General features: G+C 42.2%; 1 protein-coding gene across 5 annotated transcripts in view; it reads right to left on the bottom strand.

Moving 5' to 3' along the window:
- ABCC4 (ATP binding cassette subfamily C member 4 (PEL blood group)) overlaps positions 1-24,232 on the bottom strand; it is a 189,924-nt gene that overhangs the window by 120,731 nt on the left and 44,961 nt on the right. For 4 of the 5 annotated variants that reach the window (XR_010383585.1, XR_010383587.1, XM_010980230.3 and 1 more), the window contains exons 4-6: positions 20,839-21,063; positions 2,230-2,319; positions 1,044-1,207 (exon numbers count right to left, since the gene is read on the bottom strand). Coding sequence is in view for 3 of the 5 variants with exons in the window: in XM_010980230.3 (XP_010978532.3) it covers positions 1,044-1,207; positions 2,230-2,319; positions 20,839-21,063 (479 nt within the window). In the remaining 2 variants the exon portion in view is untranslated. Of the gene's footprint in view, positions 1-1,043; positions 1,208-2,229; positions 2,320-20,838; positions 21,064-23,510; positions 23,725-24,232 lie in introns of all 5 variants that reach the window. The other variant, XM_064493029.1, reaches the window with a different exon arrangement.

Below are 24,232 nucleotides of genomic sequence, written 5' to 3'. Positions count from 1 at the left end.
GGACTTCGATTAGGTAGGCCAACAGTTCAGTCCAATTCAAGAAGTCATCTGGAGAAATTGTGGTCTCGGCTAAGGAGGGCCTGAAATGAGTCAGATACCAACTGTCTGCGTCAGGAGGTCACGGCTGGGGAGGGAAGGCGGAAAGGCATCCGAATGTAACAGGACAGTGGCTGTGAAGTCATAAAACAGGAGTCAAGTGCTGGGGAACAGGAAAGATGGGGCTGTTCATGCCACCAGGAAACGAGAGCAAGAAATCCCCCCCAGACCCAGCAGCACTGGAATAGGGCCCTGAAGGATTGGAACATCTCTGCATGGCAAATCTGCATGGCGAAAGAGGAAAGGAAACCCCATGTCGAGAAAAATGCTATGCATAAAGGCACCGGAAATAAATACATACACACATACACAAAAGGCCCCCCCTCCAAAAGAAAAAAAGTCTCAGTGCACTTCAAACAGCACAACATCTCCATGACCTGAACCCCTGGACAGTGACCCGCCTCCAACCCTCTGGACCTGCCTCATCACCGTCAGGCTCTTCCTCACCAGCCACTTCTCTATCACACGTGCTGCTGGGACCAGGGGCCTTTATAAAGACATAGTTACGGTTGATCTTGCCCTTGGACGCTGATAACTTACTGAAAACATTGAATTAAAAAACAACAGGTAAACATGCAACACCTGAAGATGGCCCTCACGCAAAGTTTAACAAAAACATATGCAGCTAGAAATGGGCCTGTAAGATTATTATTTTTAATAACGTTTAAATCACTTCAACATCGGTAAATCCTGCCTAAGGACACAACATGCATTGAGGTCTGGTGCCGGGGGAGCCGGTGCATGCCTTGCATGCCTTCCCGTTCCTCGCCTCAAGATCAGCCCCCAGCATGAGGCTGGAGCCGCCCCCGGCTAAGCCGGAAGGGTCTACAGCACGCACAGCAGGCATCACTGGAGGCATTTGTTTTAGATTTGAACAGAAGCGTTAAGAAGACTGTGCCTGTGACCAAATACACATCACCTATTTTTTAAACCAGTGTTTCTCTTACCGGAGTGATGAAAACAACTTCCCAATGCAGCTTTGCAAAGGCAGAAGAATAATTAGGATTGCCATCCCGGCAAGACACGAAATTCCTACTTCCATCCAGAGCAGGACGGTCACTAGCACAGCCTGCAGTGGCCCTGCCCACAGAAAGTGCAAGAAGATCGTTACCTTAAAAGAAAAAGACAAAGCCTTCTTAGAACTGTGTCAAAACAAATTCATTAAGGACACAGGATAGAAGCAACCGGCTCTGAAGGAACAGAAAGGAGCCCGAACAGAAATGACCACTGTGGGTTTCAAAGCCACTGAAGCAGAAATCCGAGCACCCACCACAGACGACACTGTTCCGGGAGCACAGGGTCGGCCTCAGGGACGTCCAGGGAGAACCAGACCCACGACATTGGTCTCGATTTTGTCTAGATGAACTCAGGGCTCCCCCAAGTTCTCTCTGCCCCAACATTCAGCACCCCCCTCCCCTGGGGCTACCCAGCACGCTAGGAAAGCCTGTGTTACGGTACACACCACACTGTCCAGTAATTACTTCTGTGTGTATCTCCCGGACAAGCTGTGGCTTCTCCAGGGCAGAAACTAAGCCTATTCATCCCCGAAGCTGAGCAGGGGCTTGACCTCATGTTTGATGAATGAGTAACTGAGACAGAAGTGTCTACAGCAATACTGATCGGACCAACAGCTACAATCTTCTGGATAATGTGATCTATTCATGAGTTAAGAGTGTGAGACAGCAGAGTAGGTTGCTCCTGGCTAGGGACCACCCATTGGCATCACTGATCGAAGGCTGCTTGTGCAGCAGGCACTGTGCAGGGCTCAGGGAGAAGGACGATCCGTGCCCACCAGGTGCCCATCATCTAGAGAAGTTAGACAGTTCAGGCAGCAACACTGACACCGCGAGCCAAGAGGACCACCCAGGAGGACCCTCAGGTACACTAACCAAGCTGGGCAAGAACACTGCTGCCTATTTATTACTGAAGTTATGTCACAGGCAACATTAGAAAAACGAAACTCTCATGCACAGAACAACACACATTATTGCATTTAATCTGAACACAAAAGCAATGAGCACTGGATAAAAAGAACCCTTGCCTTCTGTCCTCAACGGAAGGACACTGGCACCTGATGAGCTAAACCAAGGAAGAAGGTGGTAAAAGAAAGAGGATCCCTTAGGGGCAGCTTACCTGATCAAACTTGTTCACATCGTTGGACAGCAGGTTGACTATCTGGCCTGTGGTGGTCTTCCCCATGGCCACGTTACTCAGGCGAAGCGCCTGGAATGAGAAAGGGAAACAGAATATTGGATTCCTACGGTACCACCAAGTCATTCTTAGAATGGAGCAAAATGGAACACGTTTTCACAGGGTCTTGAGTGGTGTCAGGACAAGCAGGATGACCCCTGACAGTGGAGACCCACATTCAGCCTTCAACTCCTCCGTGTGGCCGCAGCCACGCCCCACAAGAGCAGCAGAGGGAGGATAGAAGGTAGAAGCAAAATCCCCCCATTTTTTGATGAATTCGGACATGCCCGGAGTATAAAGGGAGGGAGGTTTATACATCGGAGCCAACTAACATATTTGCAGTTAAATTCAATGAGAGATGCAAGGCTGCCTTGCAGAAAGAAATTAGGGGATTTACACTGTCAATCTGTAAATCAATCATTAATTCTGGGTGTGATGTCACTGAAGCACTCTGGTCTCAATTCTCTCATTCTTTGAATGGAAATCACTCCTCACTGTGCATAAGACCATGATTCCTATAAGAACGAACTGCCAAATATTTATTATCCATTATGTGGAGAACACCAGGTGCTCCAGGAGACAAAATGGCTGATGAGTCACGTCTTTCTGTCTTTGGAGATGGGATAAGACATGTACCAACACCTGTAATTCAAGTGTGAACTGAACAGTAGTAGATACACCAGCGCAGGGAACTGGGGAAGGTTTCAGCTGAGCTGTGACACTGCGGGAAGGACCGAGTGTGGATGATGAAGAAGAGAAAATTTATGGAGAGAAAGGAAGGGCACTGTGGGTGAGAGGAACCCACGCAGGGAATCGGAGAGGGAAAATGTGGAGACAGCTGGGTAAACACCCAAAATCTGGCTAAAAGGTGGGCTGGGAAACAGCCAAAGACTTCGGAAGGCAACACAGAACAGTGGCTGTTTTTTCATGTCCAAGTAACGTACGAGATGTGAGCCCTGGGACTGGACTGGCTTTCTCCCTGGGGGCATCGTCTACCTGAAGACAACTGCGATTTGACTGAACTGAAGAGGAAGAGATGGCTGCTCCAAGTTGCATTAACGTCTGGAATTTGTGGGCAGGAGTAACAGAGGGTAGGACCTCTGACAGAGGTAGAAGTTTTTCTGGGGATTTCCCAAGGGTACTTTGCAAGAGCTTCACTGCCCGTGAGCAACGGGGACCCCGTGAGGCCTCGGAGATGTCATGCAGCGCCCGTAGACACTGCAGCTTCTGTCCAACTAGAAAAAGGAGATCTTCATAAGCTCCTCAGATGTTCATTCAGCTGAAGTGCCAGGAAGGCCACAGTAAAATCACACTCCAGAGTAAGAGCCATACGCTTGGACTAAGTTCACAATGGAAATAACTGCCCGAGACACACAGACAGACAGAGAACAAATGAACCAGTTCTGCCAGGATCAATCTACCGGGAATTGCCCATAAGGACCAAACTCAACGCCTTTTCATCCAGACTCCCTATAATGTATCCTTCACAACATCCAACATAATAAGACAATTATTAGACACGCAAAGAAGAAAGCTGTACCCATAATCAAGAGGGAAAAATACAAGTGGACCCTAAGATGATCCAGATTTGGAATTAGTAGACAAGAACTATAAACAACTATGTTCCTTCATCAGTGTTTCAGTTTTAAGAGTGTAGGTGGCTTCCTTGATTAGCTTTGTTTCTGGCTGTTTTGTTGCTTTTGATGCAATGGGAATGTTTGTGCCAGTTGTAGAGTTCTGGATTTTGAAGTGAAGAAAGAGGAGGGTGAGTGAGGGGCCACAAATGGCAGAATATCCTTCTTCCTTGTGGGTGAGTTGTGTTCCATTACATACAAATGCTGCATCTTCTTTATCCATTCATGTATTGATGTGCACTTGGGATGCTTCCATATCTTGGTAATTATAAATAGTGTTGCTATTAATAGTGGGGTGTATGTGTCTTTTTTAATTGATTCTTATTTTGTGGTTGGTTTTACTCCTCTGATAACTATGCAAGTTTGGAAAGCTGAAGCTCTGTACATTCTTGGAAACAATGAGCAGTACTTGTATGTAAACTGAAAAAAAGTATGTGGGGTGTATTGTGTATATGTGCTTGCATGCAGTATCTAGTATATGTGCAGTCAAATTGTGACAATTCTACGCAATAAAATTGAAAAATGAAACAAAATATGGTTGTAACAGTGAATGAATGGGCAATTTCAGGACAGATGGATATCATCAAAAAGAGCCAAATGGGAATAACAGAAGTAAAAAAGTACAACCTGAAAAATTCACTAGATGACTTTTAATAGCAGATAATCCCATTTATCTGCGCCCAGATTCATTAAGCTTTCTTTTAGCTTACAATCTAATGAACAAACAGAAAACAGAGACTGAGTGCAAGATGGATTGAAAAAAGCCTAAGGGTTCAATGGAGAACACAAGCCCTGAAGCACCCGTAATTGGATGACAAAATAGGGAAGAAAAAAATATATATTTGAAGGAATAATGGTTCAAAATGTTCCAAGTTTGGTAGAAAATATTAACATGCATACCTAAGAATGACAGCAACCCCCAAGGATGTGCCTATGGCACGTTACCTATAGAGGAACAACAATACAACAGCAAGCTGACTTACCAGAATCCATGGAGACAAGAAACAGAGCATTTACCAAAGGAAAATAACATTCTGTAACTATGTGTGCTGATGGATGTTCACTAGACTTTCTGCGGTGATCATTTTGCAGTATGCACAAATACTGAATCATTATGCTGCATGCCTGTAACTAACATGCTATATGTCAATTTTACCTCAATTTTAAAAAAGGAGAAAAGGAGACAGTGAAGAAAAGAAGTGCTGAGAGTGCTGAAAAGAAAATAGCAGAATTCTATAACCAACAAAAATGTCCTTCAAATGATGAGGGTGATATTATGACATTCTCAGGTAAACAAAGTCTGAGAGACTTTCAGCGGATAAGAAAGTATAAAAGATGTTCTTCTTAAGCTAAAGGGAAACAGGACCAGGTAGAAAGGCATAGATGTACAAAAATTACGAAAAACCAAACTGGCAAATAAGTAAGTAAACACAAATTCTATCTTTCTTTTTCATTTATTTGAAAAACGGCTGCTTAAAGCAAAAAAAAAAAAAAAAAAAAGGTTAACACTGCACTGTGTATGTAGATGTAAAAACGTGTAAACAACAATAGCACAAGGGACTAGGAACAGCAATAGAATGTTACTACTATGTTTCTTATATTTTATGTAAAGTGTCCCAATATTAACTTACAATAAAAGACTGTAATAAGATGCCTATTTTAATCCCTAAAGCAACATTAAAAATACAGGAGATAATGCTAAAAAGCAAAGGAATTTCAAAATGGAGTACTAAAATATAGCTAACTGACTGAAATAAGTCCGAGTAGAAAAAAAGAACAAAAGCAGGTGAAACAAAATAGAAAGTAGTAAAGTGAAAGGCTTAAACCCAATCACATCAGTATTTACACTTAATGCAGAGACTAACACTCCAATTAGAAGCCAGAGACTGTCACATAGGATTAAGAAAAGAAAGACCCAGCCTGCTGTACATGTGAGATTCAATTTAAATAAAGTAAAAGGAAGGGAAAAGATATGCCAGGCAAACAGTAGGCACAAGAAGCCAGGTGTGGCTATATTATTATCATCAGATAATGTTGATTTTGAGACAAGGAATTAAATTACCAGAGATTAAGAGGTACATGTCATAATAATATGGTGGTCAATTCACCACTCCTAAGTGTGTATGGATCTAATTACAGAGCTTCAACATATATAGGACAAAAAAAGACAGAACTATGGAGAAAAATCAGAAAACCCCTCAATCATAACAGGAGATTTCAACATCCTTCTTCTCAGTAATTATTACAAGTAGACCAAAAGTAAATCAATAAGGATACAGAAGATTTAGATAGTAAGTAACCAATTTAATCTAACTGACAGTGATGGACCACCACACACAATTGTAGGACAATTTTTTCAAGTACACATTGTAAGTTCACCAACATAGACCATATGCTGGGGCCATAAAATAAATCTCAATAAGTTTCTAAATGTAAAAATGTTACAAAGAACATTCTCTGTTGACAAAAGAATTAAATTAGAAATCAGTAAGATATCTCTTAAAAGCCAACTACTTGGAAATTAACCATACATTTCTAAATAACTATGGGCCACAAAAAAATATCACAAGGGAAATAAGAAATATGAGTAATCAATGTCATCTCTGTTGCCCTCAGGAGCTATCAGCTAGCTGAGTGCACAGAACTGTTGCATTCATTCATGTCATCATGATCATAAAATTAGCTACCATTTACTGAGCAGATACTGCGTATCAGACGCTGAATAGGAAACAACCCTACAAAGTAAAAATTATTCCTATTTTGCAGATAAGAAAATAAGCTGAAACTCTTCACACCTGACAGAGAATAGGCACTCTTTTTTTTAATAAAGCAAAGTTACCACTGTTCCTCATTAATGCAGAAAACTAAAATTTGCTCTAATAACATGTATGTGTTACAGTCAAAAACTATTCACATCCAGTATAGAGAAAAACAACATACAAATTAATGCTAATGTTTTGGTTCTCTATTTGCTTAAGTTGACATGCTATAAAGGGATATTATTCGGTTAAATTTTCCTTGTGAAAACAAAATAGTTCCACCATTAGAACAATAAAAGGCAAACAAAACAAACTAGAAACAATATTTGCACCATATATGACAGACCCAAAATTAATCTCTTTAATAAATCAAGAGCATGTAAATACCAAAAGAATTATAAAAGCCTACCATTTTTTTTTAAAGGGCAAAGAATATGTGCAGGAAAGCCACTTAGGAAAAACACAAATGGCTAATGAAAATCTGCAAATACTCAAATCCAAAAATCCTCAAAACATCCATGCTTGGCAAGGGTGTGGGGACACCTTGTTTTAATAGAATTTAAACAGTTAACTCTAGAAGGAAATCTGGTATACTAAAAGGCTTCAAATGTATACACCCTGAGAAATAAAGGATGTCCCCAAAGGTGTAGCCTCAATCAGGTTCATCACACTGCTGTTTGTTAATATATACAAACCAGAAAACAATCTAAATATCAACTTACTAAAAATTATAAAACAAAATAAATATCTAATTACTGATTACAATAGAATCCACATGGCCATTAAGAACAGTATTATGAATTATGGAATGCAAATTCCATTTAAGTAGGGATCCACTTATGGTTGGTTCCTACTCTGGGAAAGGGGGGCTGGGTGCTGAAAATACACATGGGGTTATAAGAGAACTCTACAGTCTAGGCCAAAACCTTAATTTGTTCAATTTTTTAAAAACAATAAATGCATGAGATGTTTGTCCACACACCAGAAACTGACACAACATTGTAAAATGACTATACTTCAATTTTAAAAAGGTTTAAAAAAAAAAAAGAATATTTGTCATTCACTTGAAAAACAAACTGTTTCTCAATTATTTTAAATCAGTAGACATGAAACACAAAACCCCAGTGTGCACACGTAAATATCACTATGAAAGGAACAGAGAAAAAGAACGTTCTTTTCACAGAATTGAGTTTTCAGGACTGGTGAAAAGTACTACCCTTTAAGACTCTAATCTCCATTTGAGTGGAAACTCTCCCCAAACCCTTCTTCAGCAGCCCTGTAACACAGAGAGTGCAAACTGTAGTGCACCATCCTCAGGGTGCAGATTTTCTCATCACCGACGTGATTCTCAGCCAACGTCAGTGCCCCTCAGTGTGTGTGGAGGCTCCTCTCCAGCACAGAGCCCCCCAGCGGCCATGCTTTTGGGGTTTTCCGTATGTTATAATTCTATCCTGTCCCTTGCCATCAGGCCATCCCTTCAATAGACTATCTCACCATTGCATACTGCTGTTTCTGCACTAAGATACGGCTTCATACTATTTTGAGTCCGAGTAAGCAGGCTCTAAAAGGCCTTCAGAATAGAAAACAAGCACGTGTGTCACTTGTTTTGCATTTCTGACTTACTTCCTGGTCTGTGGCCCTTCCCCCGGAGTTGAGCCTGTGGGATGATGCAGTTTCTAGGTACACTGGCTATGACTCCAACAGGCAACTATGGTTAGCTCACCCGAAGCAGAAAATTGCTGTATTTTTCCCATATCGTTGCCCAGAGTTGCTTAGCAATGCTGTCACACCTACTTTCATGACTGCACGATCTAAAGCGATTAATCTCCGCTTCTGAGGGGAGGACCCACAAGCTGCCTATTTATCACCTTCCGTCCCCGTGAGCATGATGGGTGACCTCTGCAAAACTAACTGGATTTCCTCTATGGTTCTGTAGGAAAAAAACAGATTCAGGGAAATGAAAAACACAGTCCATACAAGGTCAACAACCTGCCGTTCTCTGATCTTCTTTTTTTTTTTTTTTTTAATTTTTGGGTGGAGGTAATTAGGTTTGTTTGTTTGTTTATTTATTTATTTTTAGAGGAGGTACAGGGGATTGAACCCAGGAACTAGTGCATGCCATGGCATGTGCTCTACCACTTGAGCTATATCTTCCCCCTGCTGTTCTCTGATCCGACAATTCCACTGGCTTTTTTTTTTTTTGGTGGGGCAGTGGAGGCATCGTGGGCCTGATTTTCCATGGCTGACACCAAACCTAGGACATCTATTCTAAAGCGCTACGCATTTATCTCCTGGAAGTACCATTAACTTTCATTTGAATTCTGATAGCCACCTTTTACCTTTACACCACTGTGACCCACTAGAGCCCAGAAAGCCATGCACAGAAATGACAAGGATGCCTCCGAGTGTGAGGACCCCAGGGCCACGCTGTGGACCCGAGAACCACAGTGGCTTCCTCAGGAGGAGTTTCTCCACATTCCCTGACCTGATCCCCTCTCGGCCGAGTCCCTGAGGCTGGCCTCTCTGATGCCCTAGTAACTACCCCCGCCCGGGCCCTAGCACTCCAGCAAGGTGACAAGCAGAACATGGCCAGGCCCCTATCTGACAACCGCCACACAGAATGCCCAGCTGTTTGCTGCTGGACCACACAACATGCAAAACACCACTCCTCACCGTGGGGGGCAGGAAGTGCCCCAGGTCCTTGGAAACATTCCAGAAAATGTGAATCAAGGAACTAAAAATAGGTGTTTCCATGGGGCGGGTGTAGTCAACATACATTGTTCTAGGAAACTTAACTCCAACTTAACAAAGTCCATGGTATCAATGCAAAGAACACGTAAGGAAATTTCATGGTCGATGTTCAAAGGGAGGTCACATCCCCAGATAATGACTGCAAAACCCAACCCCTCACCCCCAGACCCTCCTCACCACCAACTGCTTCGTTTGAAAGAGAAGCCCTGTCTTACTGGTTTGCTGATCAAGAGAGGGAAAGATAAATGAGCACCAGAGAGTAGCTGCGGCAAAGGTGAGCGGGCGGGCAGGCAACAGGAAGAAGGAAAAGCAGGCAGGGTGTGAAAAGCCCACAGCGGGGAGAAGAAGGCAACCCAGAATATACACAAATACAAATTTTAGAAGATAATCTTAATGAGAATATAAATGAACTTCACCCCCCAAAGAAAGGAGAAAAAATGGCTTCTATCAACATCTTTTAAAATGTTTCATTTTTCCCAATTTCGAAAGTATACATTTCTATAAATCTATCTTCTCAAAACTGACATGCTCAGTCATAAAACTTCATATAGGAGGCCGTATGTTAAGTCTTTTATAGCAACTATACTAAAAACCGTTTTTGTCTGTAATGAAGTTTCCAATTATTTTTAATTTTTTTTACTGAGGTATAGCCAGTTTACAATGTTGTGTCAATTTCTGGTGTACAGCACAATTCTTCAGTCATACATGAATATGCATATATTCATTTTCATACTCTTTTTCACCATGAGCTACAAGATGTTGAATATATTTCTCTGTGCGTTACAGAATAAACCTGTTCATCTATTTTATATATACCAGTCAGTGTCTGCAATCCAATTATTTTATCACGTGCCTTCTTTCAGACCAAAAGAGGACAAGAGGGAATATGCCCGCGACAAACTCCCCCAGGGTATGTAATTGTACTGAGAAGTTGTCAAAAGGAGCGTATTTTACAAGGTGCGAATTTTCCTTTTTCCTAATGGTGTATGTTTATCAAAGTACTGAACTCGCGGAGCCTGGATAAGCCACAAACCTGAAGTAACCAACAGTGTGTACTTTTGTGATATTGCAAAACTAGTCGCATTACTCCTCCCCTAAAACACCAGCTTGGATGCTTTCAGGAAATGAAGACATCTGTGTAGCAGAATGGGGTGGGGGGGATTAAAAGACAATACTTAAAGATGCTGCCTAAAGAATGATTCATTCACAACCTACATTTTTATAACCAAACAGATCAAGAGCAGTGAGTGATGCCTTAATTCTTCTCATTGATGCTTATGAAGGAATTAGGAGAAAAATATGAAGAACCATGAGGAAAAGCTCCTCTCTCACACTTTTTCCAAATTCCATCTTCCTAAATCCCACGTTTTCCTACATACTGGAGTGGAGCAAACCAAACAGCAGCCGGGTGCCCACAGCTGTAAAGTCCCAGAGATACTGAGCAAAGACAATGACCAGGGAAGTTCAGGTAATGAGTCCCAGAGGGAGGAGGGAGGAGGAGATGAGGACTTCAAAACAGGGCCAAGGCAGAGCCACGGGCTCAGAGAGGCAGCCAGAGGGCGTGCCTTCCCTTCCCTCCGCAGCTAAATTCATCACCAGAGCTAAGTTCATCACCACAGCTGAGGATCAGGGTGAATGGTTAATTTTTTCCAATGAACGCTGAGAATGTATGACCTCTCTCTTCTCAAAGAATTAGGTGAGCCTTGAGGATATTATGCAAACTGAAATAAGCCAGTCACCCCAGGACAGCTCCTGTAGGATCCCACAGAGAGAGAAAGTAGAATGGGAAGCCGTTTGATGGGAGCAAAATTCCAATTTTACAAGATGGAAAGTGTTCTGGAGATGAGGGGTGATGGTTGCACAACATAAATGTACTTACAAATCACTGAATTGTACACTCAGAAATGGTAAGCATAGTCAATTCTGTGGTTTGATTACCATAGTTAGAAAAAAAACTGTTTTGGTAATTTAAAGAACAATTACAGAGGGGAAGGTATAGCTCAGTGGTGGAGCACATGCTTAGCATGCACGAGGTCCTGGGTTCAATCCTCAGTACTGCCATTAAAACAAAAAATAAATAAACTTAATTAAAAAACAATTACCTTTGAAGACCTGAAAGCAAATAACCACCAACCCAAAATTCTAAACCTAGAGAAATATTTTAATAGAAGGGAAAAATAAGAATATATTCAAACAAATAAGAAAACTGCTTAACTAATTAAAGGTTTTAAAAATAAATATGACTCAAGATTTCGGCATAAGTCCCAGGGAAAGGAGGTGTTCACACTGCCCCTGCCCTTTCCAAGGAGGCACCAGCCTCCCCCTGCTCCAGTTTATGCTCCCTTCACCATTCGCTAGTCCAGTGTTTCCTAAGCTTTCATGATGCTAAGAATCCTTGAGGCACAGGTTAAGTGCACAGATTTTCCTTAAAAAAATCCAAGGGAGTAGAGTAGGTCTGGGATTAGACTGAGGTTCTGGGTTTTACCAAGCACAAGTGACTCGTGCCAGAATTTGATGAACCGGAGCCTAGCATACACCCTCATCCTTCATCTGTTTAGCGAGATGTTTGTACTGCAGCTCAAACAACCACGCCCTATACTGTACACAGAGCTCCCAGCTGCCAGGCTCATAAATACCCAGCTATTAAAAGCAGCGACGAGACATCTGCTCTGCAAAGTGGCTGAGCAACTGACAGTGGGACAGCCCTGCCTCCAGCTCTGCCATAGGAACCACTTGACTGGACACTGGATGGCATGCAGGGCACGGCTCATCCTCGGGAGAAGGGACACTCCCAAGATGAACACCACTACTGCCCCAGCTCTCGGCTGGGGGACCAAGCCTCGGGGAAGGTCAGGGGTGCTGCTGCAAGGGCTTAGCGAATAGGAGGGTTGCAAAGGCCCAGGTCCAGGCGGCCCAGGGGTGACCAGCGAGCTGGTGCTGCGGCGTCACGAACATAGACACCGAAGCTTGAGCACAGCAGGATCGCTGGAGTTCTTGCCCAGTGGAGGGGAGAAACCGCATTACTACATCATTAACAAGCTTGGTATAGAGCAAGGTGCTGCTGGCATCTGATGGGTGGAGGAGGCTAATAAAAACCTATTCTATATATGAGTAGGGACATCTATCTACCCTGCACACTGTAGCATAGTGAACAGCATCTGAGGCCACCTCCACCCATCAGATGCCAGTGGCACCTTACTAGTTGTAACAACCAGTAATGTCTCCAGAAGATATGAAATATCCCTGGGGCAGTGAGAATCACTGCTCCAGAGAGTGGTCTTTAGTTGGACAGTGTGGTCTCTCTGGTGTCTCTGCTTTATATACATAGTTTGGGAATTTTTGAAAGGAAGCAAGTATTGCCAGTTTGCTTTGAAACTGGCTAGCTAGTAAACACCTACTACCCCAGGTCACACACAACCCACCTCCAGGGGGCACTACTCACAATGCCACTACGAGACTGCAGAGCTCGGTGGAACAGTGCGCTGCCATACTTAGCCACCCATAGGAGATTAAACAAAACCTCCGTCTGAAGGTAACTTTGGCACATGCAGCCCAACACACAGACCAAAGAAACATTCCAAGTAAGGCCACAGACCTAGACAGCTTTTACCCTGAGACAAGCACACACAAGCAGTCTTTTAGATGGATTATCAACGCAGCCAGAGAGGCGGTTGAGTGAAGTCAGCAGGGTGATAAAGCTGGACAACGCTCTGTACATAATAAGACTGACACTGTGAATATGTGAGGCTAGATAAAGATTGGAAAAGAAGCTGCAAAAACGATACCACCCATTATTTGGGGTACTGCCCCCGCCCAAGTTTCTGGAGTAATAGTAAGGAAATGCAGCAATGCTTAAGAAACTGCCTGAGTTTCAAGACTGACTGGCTTTGCGGGTTCCTATCAGAACTATGATTTCCTAACCGCCACTCCTCTCCTTCAACTAATCCCTCAGAGCAAACTCCTTTCTAATGTTCTCTCCCCCCTCTCTCATGAATATTACAAGGCATTAAAAGGCCTACATACCAATTCATTTTGCTATTTTATCTAACATTTATTTCTGCCCATTATTGTACCAGATCAGTTCATCAATGAGATGAAATAAGACAACTGTTACTGTCTCACAATGGCTCACAACTCTCATTTGTTGGATTATCAGCAGCAGTTCCTGAGAACTAAATGCCTCACCAAATGGGCAAATTATTAAAGACTGAATGAATGAATGAATGAATGAATGAAAGAGTGAGTGAATGAATGGCCTGGAAGACACTAAGCCTGCACCTCCCAGAGCTGACCTCCTTTCCACTCATTATCTCCATCTGGGCCCCAGGCCGCTTCACATGTAGCCCCACGTAGTAGGCCTCAGACACATCACATCATCCTACATCACCGCTCTGGTCCTTCACTACCTGCCTAAACAATTTTCAGGGGCTCCCTTCTGCCAAGTAAATAAATCCAAGGACCTGAACTTCATATGTAGGTCCTCCATCCCCTAGTCCCAATATTCCCTTCTGGATTTACTCAGGACCGAATGCTCTCCAAAATTCTTATGCCAACTGTGCTCCTACCATTTTCCACATAAACTGTTTTAGCTTTTCCATCTCAACATTGTTCAATGCACGAATGCCCCCTGCACACCCACACACCCCTCACCAATCAGTGGGATCGTTCCCTAAACCATTAAGAACGTACACAAGTGCAGCACTTAGCACCCAAGCTGCTATTTCATTTAATGATACGTACTCGAGCGTCCTGTGACTGAGTGCCAATAATGAGCTTGGCAGGAGAGCCTGAACACTAAGTGCCAGGCACTGTGTTAAATGCTTTGCACAGATTGACTCATTTAATCCTCACCACAACCAGGAGAATTGGGTAAAATTGCAAATGAGGAAATTTAAGCTCAGAGCAGTTTGCCTAAGGCAAATATCTACAAAGATGAAAAAACCTAGAATTCATACCAAAGCAGTCACAGTAGAGTCTTGCTATGTCTCTACCCTCCTGAATTTAATGTCTCTGTCCCAGGTGCTCGGCAGAGTCCATGCTCACAGTCTCTACCCTAACTGACCTGCCACGGGGTCCTCTACAAAGTAACTGTGCACCTGACTCAAAAAATGAGCGTTCATTGCACACCAGATTTCCAGCCCAGAATCTGAGACACAGAAGCACTGATGAAGGGCAAGCATCCCTGAGGTTTTACAACTACCATTTCAAAGGGTATTCGCCACTGACAGAAGTGAAACTTGCAACCTTCATGCTACCCCTATGTACTGAAAGATCTTGGTTATAAGGCATAAAAAAAATTGCTAACTCCCCCTATACCAATTAAAATGGGATGTCTGGGGAATGCGCCCAGGAAATCAGTGTTGTTTTAAAATTTTCTCCACATGAACCCAACTTACAGCAGTTTGGGAACCACTGAGCTAAGCGTACCCTTCCAGTTTGCACTGCAGCCCCACAGAGCAGACCATTATCAGCTGGTAGAATGACATTGACACATGTAACTCCAGCAGCAGGAACGCCCCCTTTGAAGAAATCTAAACCACAACAGCGCGCCTTCCTTAACCTGCTTTGTTAGCTCAAACTCCTACCCACAGAAAATTAAACCTGTACCCACCGGCTCCTCTTAACTCTTTCCCCAGAAAACTAGAATGCTGACCAATTGTCCCTTAATGGGATTAACTTCTTATAAAATGCACAGGTCCGACTCAAGTTTATATCAGAAATAAAAGAGAAATGGAGAAAAAAAAAGTGTGTTTAACAGTGTTAAACAGTGTGAGAAGCATTACTAGTTTCATTCTGATTTTATCAGAGAGTTAGAATATATCAGAACAGTCCAACAAAGTATCATATGCTTCCAGGGAGTCACTGTTTCTATAAATACCATACTGCTACTTTCACTTTACCAGTACCCTCAAGACACTAGTCCCTCGATACTTTCAGAAGGGAAGTATGACCAGAGACTAGCACGATGTTAGATTGAATCATATGAACTTGCCGGTTCTGTAAGCCCACATCAACTGAACAGCTGCCAATTCATATTGTCCAGTGTAAACATAAAGCAATATTGCATCTAGACCAAAACAGAATTAGCTTTAAATAAAAACAGAAGTTCTGAGAACTATGAACATGAAATCCACTGGCTGAAACACCAGCAAAGTTTTCCATCAACTGCCTTTCCACAATCCAAGGAGCAAATTCAGAGGGATGGGTTGGGGGGCTTGGGTAGACAGGCCCCCATAGAGGGGAGGGGGTGCGCTGCAGGCGGCAATCCCTTCCTTTCTCACCCTGGGCACATGGCATGCTCACTGCATAGATTTTTTTTTTTAACATCAGGCTCCATTTCCTACAGAGGACTGCAGACATAGATCTGGAGAACTCAGTAAGCTTGGCCTCTCCCTGCACCCTGGAAGGGCTACCCCTATGTCCTGCTGAAGCTCTGGGAGAAAGCATGTCTGCTGCCCTGACCCCAGGACACTCACAATTAACGTCTTCTCTAGAAAGGAGAAGTAAAATGGTTGCAAGGAGGGGGGAGGGTATAAGTGGTAGAGCACATGCTTAGCAAGGTCCTGGGTTCAATCCCCACTACCTCCATCAAAAAACATAAGTAAACCTAATTACCACCCCCCTCCAAAAAAGCAAACAAACAAACAAAATGGTTGCAAGAGGATGTCGGAGGGTTGGGGTGTTAAGAGAAAGGATTAAAGGAAAGAGGAAGAGTCCACGACTCATAAAGATGAAGATTATTTCCTACAACCATAAAATCTAAATAGTGTGGATACAAGGAACAGGCATTACCCCTAAATTACAGAATTCTACAAATACACCTGCATCACTTAGATGATTAAAAATAGATGTAAAGTACACAAAAATATTTCTCTAAACAGAATACTGATCTACAGAAGCCACCACCTTAAGATGTTCTGTATGAGCATCAGCAGCCGATCCTCATTACCAGCAGCGGGTGTGTTCTACACTGAAAGAACTAGTGGATTCTAAGGGCTCCTCAGGGAAATATAGGGTTAGGGTTCTGCCACCCTTTGGTACCAACAGCTTCATCAACTGATCAATACTTACATAACCTTGTTTGCTGTATGTCTCTGTTTAACGACACTGTATTTAGTATCTATTGTTGATTCATTAACACTGGATTCCTGAACAAAGACACTGTAGCTCATACCTGAACCAAGCTTACCACCACGTGTTTTCTCCACAAGGCACAGCACAGTCTTCTGTTTACGAGCACGACAGAACTTTAGCCCTTTGTTCAAGGGGCCATTTTAAACAACAAAATCACCCAAAATAGCACACAAGCGCAGAAAGCATGGGCACTAAGCAGACCAGAAAAGGGACATTTGTTCCACAATTCAAGAGCTGAAATATATTGTTTAGCCCCAGTGAATACATGTCTTAGGTGATACAAACCTTGACAGACCATGTACACACCAACAAAAGACCATGAAAGAGCCTCGAATATTGATTTTTGGAATTACAAATAAATTTTAGCAAGTAGACAAATACACAAATATACAACCAGCGAGTAAGGAGGACTGACTGTACATAAATACTTGTAAGACAGCTCTACAATAAAAGATAAAGGGAAACTAGGATGTTTGTTTCAAAGATGAGTGGACTCCCTGCAAAGAACAAATACCTTCCTGCAAACTATCCTCTGGGTATAAAGAGAGTAAAGACGAGACTCTTAAGTAGAGTAAGAAATCAGGCCAAACTGATCTGATTCATAGGAAAGCCTGCACCAGGTAACAAGGAAGCACCAGAGAACAACCAGGGATCTCAAGGACTATCTGGTCCCACTGCAGGCATTCAGAGCAAACCCACCGATCCTCAGAATCCAGTAGGGGAACCACCACAATTCTACGGGCTGGACACAAAGCCAGGAAACCGAGAGCCCATTAGGATAAAGATCTTAAGGAAAAGTCTCCCTGCATTATGCATTTTGTAATCCATAAAATCAAATGCCATGTGACAAGACCATCCTGATTAGTAAGCCTGTCATCCTGCTTGTCCCAGGTCTGGACACCTGTAACATTCAGCCCCAAAGACAAGGTGCAGACTGGCAAATGGCAGGTGCATGCCCACTAGTGACTATGGTTGGAAATCATTAGCCATCCTCCACCAGGGTCACCTAGCCCGAGGTCACCATCTAACCCCACACTGGGCCACCTCCCTTGCTCTAACCTGGGGGTGTTACCCTTTGAGGTCTGAACCAGTCCTCCTTCTGTGTCTCAACCAAGAAAAAACTAGGAAGTAAGACACCGCTCCCACTGCAGATAGGAAAGCAGTGCATGCTGGGAATCTCAGTAGGGACTGGAGGAGACTTTCTAAAATGAGCGAATATAAGGCTCAAGACACTATCATTTTGAGAAACCTGTGTTCTTAACGAAAACCTGCTGACATAGCAAAAACAAAAAATAAAAAACAAAAACCCACAACCTATATTGTGCAATCCCTTTATTTGGTAAAACGTTCTGGAAAATGCCCCAGAGATTTGAAGAATGTGAAAAGACCACCATGAGCTGTTTCAAGAGACCATCCAACTGGAGCCACTGATTCAAACAAAATGTCATGGTTCACAGTAACTTTTAATTTAGGTCTCAAGTTAAACATAAAATTTAACGATCAAGTGGGAATGTAACTGATGTAGCCACAAAGGAAGAGAGTACACCAGTTCTTCAAAAAAATTAGCATATAGTTACAGCAACTCCACTTCTGGGGATGCAGTAAAAAGAACTGAAACCATGGACTTGAACAACTATTTGTAAAACTTTGTTCACAGCAGCATTATTCACAATAGCCAAAAGGTGGAGACAACGCAAATGTCCACTGACATATGAATGGATGGATACACAGAATGCTGAATGCACCTATACTGGAGTATTATTCAGCCTTAAAAAGGAATTAAATTCTGACGCCTGCTACAACACGGATGGACCTTGAAGATACTGTGCTAATGACATAAGCCAAACACACAAAAATGACAAACACTGTATGATTACAATTATATGAGTTGCCTAGAGTAGTCAAATTCCTAGAGAAGAAGCAGAAGGGTGATGGCTGTGGGGGTGAGGGGGCTGGGGGGTTAGTGTTTAATGGGATGTTCAGACTGGTTAAGACAAAAAGTTCTGGAGACAAATAGTGGTGATGGCCGTACATCAATGTGGATGTACTTAATGTCACTAAATGATATATTGGAAAAGAGTTAAATGGTGAATTTTATGTTGTGCATAATTTATCACTGTGTTTTAAAAAGGTAAATAAATAACAGGTGATTTTTACATATGACACATCCCACAAGATCATTCAAAATTGCATGCTACTGACTGAGCTTAGCAGCCATTCCATTTACAACACCCAACCTGATTTTTTCCCAGGACCAGAGATTAGGAGGTGGGGCCTGAACATAAAACCACCAATGTTTGGAAGGGCCTTTCACAGCCAGTCTCTTGCCAGCTTTTGCCCTAAGGAAACACCGCACCTGAAACCTGCAAAGAAGTGTCTTGTTTCTGCACCTCAGCAGGATTCTAGATGCAAGGCTGTGCAGGAGGAAATTTTCGTTCCCAGGTTTCTGGAATTTCAGATAACATTTACGGTTTAACCCCAACAATTCCTGACTTCATAAAGGGACTATTCTCTCAGGTTAATCATGATGGCAAATTAGTACCTTTGGGAGATGTTTACATTCACATAAGCAAACATGCCAGGTCAGATCAGATTTCCCAAAGGCACCGTTACAGAATGTTAGCAGGAAGACAAAGAAAAACAGGTGGACAATGGCTCACCTGTGCAGCAAAGAGCAAGCTTTGTTTGACTGAACCATCACCTCAAACCTAACTTAAGGTTTTTGGTGGAATTCTAGTGAAATTTCCTATTTATTTACGGGAGCTAAGCATGATCTGCCAAGACAAACATCTGGCTAATTTGTGGGGAAATCTGAGTATCTATCTCCCAAATGGTAGAAGGTGCAACAAAATAACAAAGAGGATGATGAAGGACAATGAAGACCCCTGGACGGGCCCTGTAGTCATGTCCACGTCACCCAAGAGGAAACCTGCTCACGTGCTGTCACCAGTCACGACAGTGAGATGCCAGGGTCCAGGTTCACACAGCCCCAAGATTAACAAGACTCTGCTCAAGGAAAGATGAGGAGATAACATCTTGCATTTGGCAGAGAAAAGCACTCCCAAGAGACAGAAATCCTAGAGAAGCAGCAATTAGGTACAGAAGCAGTACTTTTAATTTACATTGTTTGGTTTTAGCCTTCAATTAGGATTTTTTTTTTTAATGAAAATTGTGTATATATATTAAGATGTATAACATGATGTTTTCATACAAATACACACTGGGTAACGATTACTGTAGTTAAACCAGTTAACCATCTCCATCACCTCACGTAGCTAGCCTTTTCTGTGTCTTCTACTGCAGGCAGATTTCAAGTATACAACACAGCCAAATGAGAATTACAAAAAAAAGAAGCCCTTAAGATCGTGACACTGGTGTATCTGTGGCAGCTCCTTTGTAAAGACACCTGAAATCCTTCCTCGTCTTACCGCTAAGACCGGAGCAAACTATGGAATGATTTTATGGTATTTTCTCAATACAAAAACACAGACACATCAAATCAGATCTTATTAAAACTGCTATCATGTATACTAAAGAAAAAGAATTATACTAGAAAAATAACTTGAATAAAGAGCAACCAAAATTCTCTCCAAAATCAATCAAATCAATGTAAAATTTCAAGTTTAACCCCAAATACCCAACTATTTTCTCTAATACTCTAAGACTAATCACAACTATAGAATATAGTGAATGAGTCTGTATGTGGGGTGGATTCCATCTATATTTTTTCTTTCTTTAAACTTTTATTTTTACTTAAGTATAGTCAGTTTACAATGTTGTGTCAGTTTCTGGTGCACAGCACAATGCATCAGTCATATAGGAACATACATATATTCGTTTCCATATTCTTTTCACCATAAGTTACTCAAGATAATGAATATAGTTCCCGGCGCTTACACAGTATGAATCTGTTATCTATTTTATATATATTAGTTATTATCTGCATATATTTTTCTTTCATTAACACAATTACATAGAATGATTAAATTGGTCACTTCAAAATATAATCATTCCCTTTCTCAAATACAGTCTCCTCACAGATAAAAAATTCAATCCATGAAATCTTTTCTAGATCTACTTTGTATTTATAAATTTTACAGATCTTTTCTCATAGATTAACTGTATTGAAGTACAATTGATATTATATAACCTTCAGGTGTAGAATATAGTGATTCACAATTTTTACTAGTTAACGAAATTTTTAATTTACTGAAATCTTTACCGAAATGCTTCCAGTGCTTCATGTACACACTTTGGTCCAGAATGACACTTACCTTGCGGTAAATCATATGGCACATGGCTACTCGTAACCGCATCCCCGCACACTGAACGTGGTAGAAGTATAAATGGTGCAGGATGGCCAAGATGAGCACGCAGGTACTCAGCACTGCAGCGTGGCCATAGGCTTCGTGCAAAGCCACAGTATCGCTGGGATCATAGTTTTCAAAATAATTAATGATTTTCCCCAAAAATAAGGGCTGAACTACTTTGGTGCCTTCCTAAAAGTAAAGGAAAAAAAAACCCTAATTAGAAATATAAGCCATACCAGTTTTTGATTAACACAACTTTTACATTTATTATTCGCAAGTTAAAAACGTATTTTGACAAAATGCTACTTTCATGGCTAATCTAAAAGAAAACTAGGTAGATCCACTCTCTTCTCTAAGACAAGCAGACAACAGTTTCCACCTTAAGCCAAAATTTTACAAAGACAATCAAGCTTTAGTACAGCACACTAGGTACACTGTGGATCTGCAATAAATATTAAAACCAGTGCTTCAGAACGCATCTGGCAAAATTCTGAGTCTTGGCCTAAGGCAAATAAGGGAAAAGGCGGCAGCAGAAAGGTAAGGAATTGGCTTACATGTGAACAAGCCCCCTGTTCTCTCAACATCCCAGCCCAACAAAAAGTCAAGATGGCTCATGTATGGAAGGCATGGTCTTAACCATCTCCTTCTGCTTTGAGAACCTTTACGCTTTGAGACGTTGGCACCAACACAGGTCCCATCTTTCCCAGCCCAAACTCAGTGGGTCTGTAGATCAAGAGAATAGAGCCCAGCTGCTGTTGGAGTATGTATCACAAAGAAACCGGGCTTGGGGGGTCTCCAGGCTCTCAGCCCCAGGAGGCACTGTGTCAGTATGGCTCCACCTTCCTAGAAGCTGGGATGTTTCTTGGAGTTAAATACTAAACACGGCAGAAGCCAAACCAAAAAAATGATCTATCTGTGGTTCTCTATCTGACATATACCGCAGGTGCTGGTGTGGAAGAAAAATTACCAATCATCTACTCCCTAAGACAAAAATTAAAATACTAAACTGAAGAGCTGGGGGACATTGGGGCTTATCTCCTGAGTAAGACTTAGGGAAAGCAATTTTCTTTCCCAAAACTAAAGGTAAAGAAACAGCAACACTTGCCCATCCTGCCAAACGGCCACTGCACCCCACGACCTACTTTCTCCCCCTAGTCACCCCTTATGAGGTGCCCTTCTGCCTCAGCAAGGAACATCAAACACTCAACACAAATCCAAGTAACCAACAGTAAACACCTAGGCCCTCAGCATCACTTCCTCCTCGGACTTCTCAAAACACAAATGCCACAAGGTTGGCAATCTTTCAGGAACTTGACTTTGGAAAGGAAGGGAAGGAAAATCCAAAACGTCAAACATGAAACAAACTAACACGTTTTTTCTGCTCAACCAACTGGAGTCCGTATCAGCATATTTACATAAAGCTGTCCTCACCCCTCAAACGGGCGTGACATGAAACCTCAACATTCCCGTCTTGCTCCACACACATGAACACACACGTTCACAGCCTGAGCCAACTGCCTTGCCTTTCCTGATGTCACGGAAGTTTTCCCGTACTGTAGAGAAGGGGGTACGGTTTAGTTGAAGAACTGTAAGTAAGATGATCGGCTCTCAAGAACACAAAAGCTCACTGTGGCAGCTCTAGCATGTCCACTCACTCATCCCAGGAGACACTAAGAGCTCATGGAAGAGCCCATCCTACAGTAGATTGTAAAGCCCACTGTTTATAGAAACTGAGATGGAAAGCTGGAAGCTTACACATGGAAGAACGTCAAACTGTATACATGGGCATCACAGCTCAGGTATGGCCAAGGGCAGCCCAGTCTGCAAATGTGGGGCTCTCCAGAAGCCCAGAGGTAACACCTGCCGTCCCAAACTCTCCTAAAACCTGTCATTGTCTTTGGGAATCTGTTGCCTGTTATTCAGCTGCTCTCCATTTCAGCCTAACATCAGTGTAATTATAAGAGAAAGTAAGATTAATACCATCCACCAAGGGGAAAAAAAAAAATACCACCCACCCAGGGCAATGCTGAAAGATGCAATAAATGCAGCAAAAAGTACAAAATGAAGGCAGGTCACTACTGCCTAAGCAACTGGATTTTTCCATTGAGAGACTTGTACTTAATAACCCGGTTGAGTAAACAGCCTCGTTAAGGAGTAAAGCCAGTTCATGGCCCATAGCTTCCACTCCTCTGTCCAGTCATGATCCTAACCCTCAACTAGTAAGAAATAAAACAAGTAAGAAAATACTTATCAAACTTGAAATCAAATTAACCAAGTTAAAACTTTCTAGGGGGCAGGGTATAGCTAAAGTGGTGGAGCACATGCCTAGCATGTATGAGGCCCTGGGTTCAATCCCCAGTGCCTCCATTTTAAAAAACTAATCAAAAAACTAATGACTTCCCCCCCACAAAAAAATAAAAGTTAAAAACAAAAAAACAAAAAAACACTTCCTGGACAAGCAGGAGCAAGGTCAAAAATGGTTCTCATGAACCCTTCGTCACTGACACCACCCAGTAAAGACTCCTGCCACAAACCAACTGAGAACATAGTTCTTATTCCTTCACAAGAAGTCTTCACAATTGTGAAATCACAGGGGACTTTTAAAACAGCCCAATATAATACCACAATGCCCCAACATTGAAGGTTCCAGGAGAGTCTGAGTCTCTGAAGCAGACATTTCATGGTGGAGTCCTGGGTATTCAGCCTTCTGAAAGCACCAGACATTTGGGCTTCACTTCTTGCTTCTTAGGTTAACTTCTTATGCGGTTCAGTGCTTGAACTTCCCCAGTGAGTACAGTTCCTCCTTTTTCCCTATGTACTTGAAACACTCCTTGCCCAACTCTACCTTCTCTGGTTTATGAGGGGGGGAAAAAATAGGAAATAGAAACCACCTATCAGATATCGAAAAAATGTTTGAGTAAAACATATAAATAGAAAAGAATGAGAGATAAGGAGGAAGAGCAGTGAACACGGGGAAACAATAACCATCAGGACTCTAGACAGGAGCACATCCCATCACTCATAAAACCAAACCAAATTAACAACAAAAACAAACAAACAAAACTCATTAGACCCAAGAGAACTGAATCACTTTGAAAATTAGTTTTTAAAAGTTGAAAATGAAGAAATTCCCCTGCCCTTCCTGTAAACACCATAGCTCAGGGTAACCAAGAGTTGAAAATGACAAAGCTTCCCTTTATGAAAATAATTCCACCAATAAATAAAAGAATTAGAATTAAAACATCAACATTTTGCAATCCCTAATGAATTAATGGACCTTGAGCAATGATTGTGAATAGCTCCTAACATCACACACACAAAAATACAAGACATGTATCTCATAAGGCAGATACACAAG

Source organism: Camelus dromedarius, chromosome 13 (genome assembly GCF_036321535.1).
Source record: "Camelus dromedarius isolate mCamDro1 chromosome 13, mCamDro1.pat, whole genome shotgun sequence".
Taxonomy (NCBI): domain Eukaryota; kingdom Metazoa; phylum Chordata; class Mammalia; order Artiodactyla; family Camelidae; genus Camelus; species Camelus dromedarius.
This window is presented reverse-complemented; position numbering and strand designations above follow the sequence as displayed.